Below are 9,743 nucleotides of genomic sequence, written 5' to 3'. Positions count from 1 at the left end.
CTCTAATGGACAAAACCATGTGCACTGCAGGTGGGGCTGATGTAACATGTGCAGAGAGATTAAGATTTGGGTGGGGGTGTACTTCAAACTGATATCTATATTGCAGTGTAAAAATAAATCAGCCAGTATTTACCCTGCACAGAAACACTAAAACACCCAAATCTAACTCTCTGCACATGTTACACCTCCTTTTAGTATGTTAACTCTTATTAATAGGGTCCTCCTTCCTCACGTACTCACCCTACCTCTTTACCTCACCTGTGCTCCTGTCCTGTTCTTCCCTTCCTCTACTTCATCCTAAGTCTCCTCAACAATTTTGACACCTACTTCTGAACTGATGCTGATTTTAGTTCTACCAGCTATACCCCTATTTATACTGTATTTTTCAACACACCCTGTACGTTACCTTGTAATTTGTTTTTTTGTTTGCTATGTACGGCGCTGTGGACACTTTGGGGCGCCTTATAAATAAATGTACTACTACATCAGCCCCACCTGCAGTGCATAATGTTTTGTCTATTAGAGAGTGATTGTCCTTTCCGAGCAAATCAGAATAACCCCCAAATAGTGGTATTCAATGCTGCCAGTGAAGGGGTTTGTACGACAAGGATGGCTTTTCCTCGACGAAAATAAGCCATCTTCGCCATCAAACCCCCTCGCTGTATTCAATGTAGGGGCCGAATCCTAGCCGTGAGAGGCTGGCGAGTATCCCTTTAAATGGTTCACCACAAATGCAGTGAGTCCTTCACAATTTGTGGCGAGCCTCGCCATTTTAATGGTCACACTCGCTGTTATACTGTTACTGGTGGGACTATCAACCCAGCACCCTGAATCTTGAATCATCAGTCTGGCCATGTCTCAAGTTCCAGGAATGACATATAGGAGTGAGTGGTCACAATTCGGATCACATGGAGACAGCCAGGAGAGCAACTAGGATATTCAGGCCAATAAAGTGACAAGCATAAGTCTTGTGCGAAGAGTAAATCAAGGGTAAATGGATGAGATACAGGGGGAAATTTACTAAAGGAAATGTGTAAAAAATAGGTGTATTTGTATCCAGAAATACACTTATTTTTGACATTTACTATCCCGAAAATACGGCAATTCGTATTCTTATTGATGTGCTATCAATACAAATACGAATTGCCGTAATTTCGGGATAGTAAATGTCAAAAATAAGTGTATTTCTGGATACAAATACACCTATTTTTTACACATTTCCTTTAGTAAATTTCCCCCACAGTATCAAGTGAGCAGTCAGGTGAAAAAATAAAAGGGTCCACAGGTTCAGAAAAGACCACAAAAAGATATAATTCCAAGGTGTCAGCAGTTAGAGGAGCCTCAGGCACACAAGCAGCAGGTGTAAGCATGGCCCCCTCAGCTCCATTACCACGCCGCATGGATGTGTTCGGGAGAGAAAAGCTATTCCTCTGGGGATCAGCAATACCATTAGAGAGCCCAACTGTAGGGGCATTAGCAGGGCAGCCATGAGAAGACTGCGCAGAGGCCTAGATGGCTTGAAGGATCTGTGTTACATCCATAATATAGGGATATATGCAGAGTAGTAAAAAAAAGAAGGCAGGTCGCTGGAAACGGTCACAGCAGTGGCGGATTAGCCACGGGGCGATAGGGGCGCTCGGCCCGTGGCCCCCACACATCTGGGGGCCCCCACACCCGCCACCCCACTGCTGCGGTGGCAGGTCACGGGTGGCAGGCAGTGTGGTTTGGCAGCGCAGGGTGGGTAGCGCTGGTGGGCAGGGGGTCCCTGTGGCGTATGTGAAGTGAGCGGAGGGGTCCCTGCAGCAGATGGGAACTAGTTACTAGTTCCCATCTGCTACGCCGTAACCAGCACCAGGCTGAAAGAGACGGGGCTGGTAATAAAAAATCAGGAAACCCAGCAAATAGGGGTTCTCCGATTTTTTACAACCAGCCCCAGGCTCCAGGGCCGGGGCTGGTTCCCAAAATACGGGAGACAAAATGAATAAGAACCAGCCCCAGGCCCAACCAGCCAGCAGGGTAATGCCACAGCCGGGGGGAGACTATTTATACAAGTCCACCCCCGGCCAAAGCATTAACCCTACCGACCGACCAGTCAGACTGGCCAGAGGTCCAGGGGGAGTGGGGACACCCCCCCCCCCTAATAAAGGGGTCCCCCCCCCTCCAGGACTTACCTGACCAGGTCCTGGTGCTGTCCCCGGTGAAACTGGGCTGTGGTTACCGGGCTGATTCCAGTGTAAAAAATAGATGCATGCTGGGACTTAGAGAACCACAAGTCCCAGCATGCGGGGCATTAAAGGGCCTGCTGGTACTTGTAGTTCCACATTATTAAAAATAGTAAAATTAACAGACACACAGACACATGAAAAATAAAACTTTAATACATCTAAAGCCCTTTCATACTGATACTTACCTAACTTGAGTCCGTAGGTAGGTCCCTGGGTCCAGGGCTCCATGGTCCAGGGGCCCGGGGCTCCATGGTCCAGGGGCCCGGGGCTCCATGGTCCAGGGGCCCGGGGCTCCATGGTCCAGGGGTCCAGCTCCGGGGTCCGCCGAAATCCATAGGGGACCTGTAGAAGGAAATTCTACTTACGGGTCTCCTCTGGGGTAGATCTGGACACCTGGACCATGGAGCCCAGGGACCTACCTATGGGCTCAAAATAGGTAAGTATCAGTATGAAAGGGCTTTGGGTGTATTAAAGTTTTATTTTTTATGTGTCTGTGTGTGTTTATTTTACTATTTTTAATACTGTGGAACTACAAGTGCCAGTGGGCCCTTTAATGCCCCGCATGCTGGGACTTGTGGTTCTCCAAGTCCCAGCATGCAGGGACGATTTGCTGGGACTCATAGTTCCACAGTATTAAACAATAGTTTATTCTATTTTTTACACTGGAATCAGCCCAGGGACCACAGCCCAGGGTCACCGGGGACAGTACCAGGCTTCAGCCTGGTCAGGTAAGTCCTGGAGGGGGGGGGGGGGGGGGCTTTATTGGTGGGGTCCCCTCTCCCCCAGGACCCCTGGCCAGGCTGACTGGTCGGTAGGGTTAATGCTTTGGCCGGGGGGACTTGTATAAAAAGTAAGGCGGTGGCATTACCCATTCGCGGCCGTTTACGCTAATTAGTGGCCGTATTTTCAATAGTTTTTAGCTTTATTAATTGTCAATGATGCCCCCATCAATTTCCAAAGCTCAGCAATTTTATTAATATTCTATACCCAGCAGGAGCATTTATCAAACTACTGCGCATGTCCGGAGAAAGCCAGCGTCGGCATTTATCACTAGCCGTATGTAGGGTGATTGCAGTGGTGTAGCTAGGTTCCACGGTGCCCGGAGCAAGTGCATGTTTCATGCCCCCCTCTTCCCCGCAGTCTGCAGCGAAGGCAGCAGATTATACACAGCTAAACACACATAGAAAATATTAACATTTTTTAATTTTTACGAGGTGGTGGAATAGAAAAAGTTACATTCCATCTTTAACACAGTACCCTTGGTGTGAAAGGAACTTTGGTGACCTTTGCTACAAAAAGAGGACATGCCTACTGTATTACCTAGAGGATGAGCTCGCTGAGGTGACGGTCAGTAGGTGAGTACGGGCTATTCCCGGACCCTAACCCAATGCACATAGTGTGCCTCACATATCCTGTATATTGCATGTGATCACGGACCTGTGTGTGTGTATATATATATATATATATATATATATATATATAGGACAAGGGGGTCCCGGCACTCGTCCTTGTAGGTGCAAATACTTGAGGTGCCTTTCAATTTTCAGAAGAAAAGATGTAGCAAAGTAGCTGTAGATGGCACTCTCAAGGTTGTACAAATTCTGCGCGGCGGCAGCAATGATGAAATAAAAGAATCAACACAGGCTTGTGTGTCAACGTTTCGGGCAAAGCCCTTTATCAAGACATGTCTTGATAAAGGGCTTTGCCCGAAACGTTGACACACAAGCCTGTGTTGATTCTTTTATTTCATCATTGCTGCCGCCGCGCAGAATTTGTACAACCTTGAGAGTGCCATCTACAGCTACTTTGCTCTATCTATCTATCTATATATATATATATATAATTACTATTACACACACACCCTGGTGGACTGATAACAACAGCATTACGGCTGGTGGACGAAGTGCGGCAAGACGTGGTTCCCGCCAGCACACAGCTGCATGAGAGTTGGTGACAGCGGCCAAGGAGCAGGCTGCAGCAGCTAGCGCCAGTACGGACCGACTGAGCGGAAGCTCCTGCTCCCTGGCAGCACGCCGCGAGTAGGTGTCACATTGCAGGTATGGGGGCAGCAGACTGATCAGCACAGGGCAGGGTGCAGCCTCACCCTAACATCACCCCCACCGCCGCAGTATGCTACCCTGATGGCCTACCTGTTCACAACTAGCTTTCGAAGCGCCATCTTCCAGGGGATTACTACGTCCGGCATGCAGAGCTTCTGTGAGTTCTAGGAGGCGGGGCTTCAAATGGAGCCAGGAGGCAGGGCTTTCCGGTAGGCACAGAGGCAGAGTGTGCGGGCGCACTCCCTGTCACTTCCAGCAGACCCCGATGCGCTTCCCAGTTCCCTGCACTGACCCCGCTGGCGTTAGCTGGCCCAAGTGACAGGGTCTGCTGAGCGATAGTTACGCCACTGCCCCACTGACTGATGCCTGGCACAGCAGGAAGCGGGTGAGCAGGGCAGGGGAGCCGGCGGCAGAGCTCCGGCGCCAGGTGACATGTCGGCGCCTGGAGCTTGTGCTCCGCCGGCTCCACCCTAGCTACGCCTCTGGGTGATTGGCAGCATGAATTTCCATGCTACTCAGTCACTATACACATGGGGCAATCTTTCAATGGTGAGTGATTGTGAATGGATTTGCAGATTTTTGCAAGGCGGCCATGACATTCATAGCCTTGCAAATGGGCTGGATTTCACTCTGGTGCGGCGTGGCTATATGATCGCAGTACTCTTATTTTTAGCAGCCCTGGGATTAGACCTGAATCAGGCCATGGTTTTGTCCATTTACTAAAAAAAAAAAAAAAAAGCAGCTTTGTGATAAGGTTTGAATTAGTCCCTACATGCACTAATCTGCTGCTTACATGCTCACCTGTATGTAGACATAGTAATTATGGAGACATTTCTATTCTGGAATTTGTTACAGTTCATATTTAAATAGACTGTTGTAATAATAAGGAGAAGCAAGCAAAATGTTTAACCCTTTGAGTGCCAAGTAAATTAGTCAAAATAGGTGTGAAAGATGCCAAGCAAACATAACATTTTCTTTTTTACAGAACATTTTTTATTTGAATTTATATAACAAATGTGAGCAACGCTGGCATTTTTAGTGGATATGTAGAGCATCTCTCACAGAAATGTTGGCACTCAAAGGGTGGTACTCAATGTAAGGAGCGAGCCTCTGATGGCGAGCTATACAGCGAGTCAGAGTATTCAACGTCCCCCTCACTCTCTGTTTCCAACTTACCTGCTCCCTGAGCCGAGGTGGAAACAGCCAAACGGCGAGGCTCGCCGCTATAAGCAGCGGGCTCCCTGCATTTTCGGCAAGCCTTGCCGTTCCAGGTAACCCTCACCGCCCTCTGACAGCGAGGATTTCCCCGTAACTTAGAATAGAGTGAGCGGCGGCGACATATGTAATATTGGTTGTATTTTGCTTTTTCACATTCAGCACGTTTAGTTCAAGCCTTGAAACTACAGTTGAAGGATATTCAAGTTGAGGGATATTCAACAAAAGACGTACAACTTTTATTATACACATTAAGTCGTACCTTGATGATTGTGGATTGTATAGTTTTTTGTATATGTTTAAGAACCCACCTACCTGAATATGAGTCTGGGAAGGACAAGTAGCAGATGCTTGTTTTCTGTAACACAAGGAAATAAACGCTGAACTAAATATAGTCATACAACATATCAATTGTCCTTAAGTTATATTAACACAGTGTTCTAATTATGTGTTTATGTTTCAGCCAGACAGACCAAGCAGGTGCAATATATCCATATAAGTAGAAGAGTTAAGCAGTTTAGACATAGCCTCTAGCGGATTAATGCAAAACTCTTCTAAGTTTCTGTAAAGGTCATGATAACTAAAGTATGAATTATACTTCAAATCCGAAGTGCATTATATATATATATATATATATATATATATATATATATATATATATGTGTGTGTGTGGAAACAGGGGGATTCCTGAGTCCTGCGCTAAGTGTGAGATGGTATATAATTGATGGGTATATTTGTGCAGTGTGAAACACTATGCGATATGTGTATAGGAAAATGAGGAATGTTCAGTAAACAATATATGTAATTTGTCAACAGAAATGTATTGTGTAGTGAAATCAACACTGTTCACAGATGCCTATGAAATCACTCTTACAGCAAAAAAAGACAAAAAATGCATGCATAAATTATTGGGCGGTAAGTATGCAATAAGCCACAAAGTTCAGTTCATTGCTGGGGGTATGTTGCAAAAGCAATGGTGGGGGTAGGGGAAAATAAATCACAGTTTGTGGTAAAAGAAAATGTCTGGTCGGCAGATCACTGAATACAAGTTGGTGGTGTGGGGGGCTGGCGTCCCGTCCCTCCCGCAGTGCACCTCTAACCTGTATAATGAGACTGCCTAGAGTCCTTCCTTTGGTCCCACGCTGCGATGGTCCTCCTAGCCCTAAGCTGCAGTTGGCACAGTGTACACACAACCAGCCTGGCTCCACAGTCCCGGGACTTCCGGGTAGCGGTATCGCGGGATCCCGGTGCCCGGCTTGTCAGCCACTGCCGGGTCAGTGCGCTCGACTCCCAGCTGGGAGGAGAGTTCGGGTATGTGCTGGTGTATGGTGATAGGCTCCAACCGGTATCGACTCAACATAGGGTCTTCTTCAGGGAGAATGTGATTGTAAGCTTGTGAGCAGGGCCCTCCTACCTTTTGACTGTCTGTAAATACCCTGTTTGCTGTAACACTGTCTCCTTTTGTAAAGTTCAACGGAATATGCTGCGCTATATAAGAAACTGATAATAAATAATATATATATATATATGTGTGTGTGTGTGTGTGTGACTGCATATATGTATGTGTATAAGTGTGTGACAGTATGTATGTGTGATTTAATGTATGTGTTTGGCTGTATGTATATATGCATGTGTGTGTGAAGGTATGCATACATATACGTGTTTAGGTGTGTGACTGTATGTGTATATATATATATATATATATATATGTTTGTGATTTTATATATGTATGCATGTATGGGTTGCTATTTTCAGACACAATTAGATTGAATTCATAACTGTGCTAACATTTGTTTTAAATAAATGTTACTGGATGTGTAAAAAAAATGTAGAAGCTGGGGCATTACTTATCTATTACTTACTTATTACTTATCTATTCCAAGGTAGGATAGCTGTGTGCTCAGAGACATGTATTTATCTGGAACTACAGCTCTGAATAGAAAGCACATACACATTCATACCTGCACACATCACTCACCTCTTTCTCTGTTATTTGGCTGCTGTGGGGATAAACCAGCTATGGGGGAAAGAGAGAGACATGATGTGTTAGAGCTGAGACGGGAAAGATAATGCTGGAACATGTAGTCCCACATACGGCCTTATGAGTACTATAATAACTGTAGCTTTCGCATGAAACACAGATAACATCCATGCAGCTCCTAGCCCCTTCCTCCATTTTATCTCACCTCTCTCCCAGGCCCCGGCAGCTTTCTGTACTCACATAACTGCCGTCCTTCCCCAGCAAGGCTTTTCCGGCGGGCCCAGCACTATTACTCGTCAACCACCGGCCCTGTCACTCCTTCCCCGGTCTCTCCATAACTCACGGGCGCAATTATGCGCGTTACCTTACCTCCATAGCTTGTCCCAGCTCTAGGTCGAAGGTAACTACACAGACACCGTCCAGCCACGCCGAGAAGCACTCCCAAGGCAGGCGGCTACCTCTCGGGCTTCCAGCATCCTCCATCATCGCTGTCTGCGCCCCTTTCCCGCTGCGCTCAGCGGCGAGCAGCATCCTGCTGTGTTTCCATGGAGACCGGACCCACCCTGGACCAGCGATCTCAGGTCTGTGCTGCAGCTGTGCACCGCTGGTGGGCGCTAATGTAGTCATGTATCATTCATTGCCAGCCAGGCCCCATTACGGGATTATGGTACAGTGTAGGTGGTCGATGTTAAGTAGATCGAACACTAATGATCAACAGTGACTGGGTTAACATCTTAAAATGGTTGACGTACCATTCGTAGAAGGTTGACACAAGCTTAAGGTTGAAATTCACATGGTCGACCCTCAAAATGTCGACACAAGCTTTTCAAAACTTTATGTTGTCTATGTCGACATATGTTGACATGGATACTGTATAAGTGTACCGTGTCCCCTCTCATGGCATGCTGCGCTCCCCATGCTTCGGGCATGTTTACTATAATATTCTCACTCTTGTATAGTGAAGTAGGAATTAAGTCGGTCTAAACAAAAAATACATCAAAAACTCGTGTTGACTTTTTGAGTGTCGACTATGTCCATGTGGACCTTAAGCCTGTGTTGACCTTCTCTCATTGTTGACCTAAGGTATGTCAACCATTCTTAGGTGTCAACCTAGTCACTGTCCACCAGACAGATACCCCATTAATGTAATTTACTGGAGTAATGTAACAATGGAATTTTTTAATAATTATTATGTATGAGAATTACACTGAATAACAACATATTTATTGTGTAGAGTAATATAATTCTCAAATATTTCTATAGTTAATAGCAATGAACCATTTGACAAAATCATATACCCATGAAGCTAAAGTTAGATACAGGCACAATATTGTAACTAAATACAACAAAAATCTTAGAAATTGTAATAATAAAAAATGCAATTAAATAAGCTTACCATATATTTCTACAAATATATTAAATCAACTGGAAAAATAATATCTTGGAGGACAGTCCCCCCTCCCCTCTCATGTCCATTGCAAAAGTCCTTCTCAACCCCAAATGTCTATAGATGCCCCAGCAGCAACTGATCCCTAATAGCAATACCGGCCATCACTCTAGGTGTGAAATATATTTGCATATAGACCCTCATTGTTTTACAACATGCATCCCATGTGTCATTATATTGTGCCAATACAATAGGGGGGGGGGGGGGGGGGAGTTGAATGGTACAGAAATGCCACTAATTGCATCCAAACTAGCCAGCCTCATGGCCCAATCTAATCTTGGACTCATGCTCACAGTACAGAGTTCAGCAGCACAATAAGTGCAGCCAATCAGCTCCTACTGTCATTTTTCAAACACAGTCTGTAGCATGTCATTTAGGAGCTGATTGGCTGATATTTTATCACTATCCAATTTATTGCCTTTTGGAATTTAGTATATCTGGTCCCCAACCTGGCGCAGATTAGGAACTAAAAGTGGCCCTGGAAAATCTTCTAGAAGTAGCCTCACTTGGGTGGTACCAAATCAAATGTAGGCGAAACCACCACAAAAAGAGGCAAGATTAATACATCACTGCGCCTTTGTGGAAGTCATTGGTTTCACTATACTTAGTAGTCTAGTGGCCCCCAGACCATTAAACTTCTGTGACAAACCTCCACATTTTAAATAATACCCCACTTCTCCACTGAGAATGAACTCCATGACGAGGAGGGAGAAGCCTGAGGTGCTGCTGCCGGGAGCTTCTGCCTACAGTCTGTACAGCCCATGGCATGGAGCTCCTCCATGGAGGGGACGGAGGTAGGTGCTGTAGCTCCTGGC

At 45.8% G+C, this 9,743-nt stretch overlaps 1 protein-coding gene across 2 annotated transcripts in view; it reads right to left on the bottom strand.

Annotated features, from left to right (window-relative positions):
* The window catches only part of DENND6B (DENN domain containing 6B), an 80,074-nt gene extending 71,931 nt beyond the window's left edge, over window positions 1-8,143 (bottom strand). For both annotated transcript variants that reach the window (XM_083183234.1, XM_083183235.1), the window contains exons 1-3: window positions 7,851-8,143; window positions 7,479-7,517; window positions 5,816-5,858 (exon numbers count right to left, since the gene is read on the bottom strand). In XM_083183234.1, the coding sequence (XP_083039360.1) occupies window positions 5,816-5,858; window positions 7,479-7,517; window positions 7,851-8,108 (340 nt within the window). In that variant the 5' untranslated portion in view covers window positions 8,109-8,143. The remainder of the gene's footprint in view (window positions 1-5,815; window positions 5,859-7,478; window positions 7,518-7,850) is intronic.
* Between the last annotated feature and the right edge of the window lie 1,600 nt (window positions 8,144-9,743).

This window comes from Crinia signifera, chromosome 4, assembly GCF_055691185.1.
Source record: "Crinia signifera chromosome 4, ASM5569118v1, whole genome shotgun sequence".
Lineage (NCBI taxonomy): Eukaryota > Metazoa > Chordata > Amphibia > Anura > Myobatrachidae > Crinia > Crinia signifera.
Note: the sequence above shows the minus strand (reverse complement) of the source record. Positions and strands in the feature narration are given on the sequence as shown.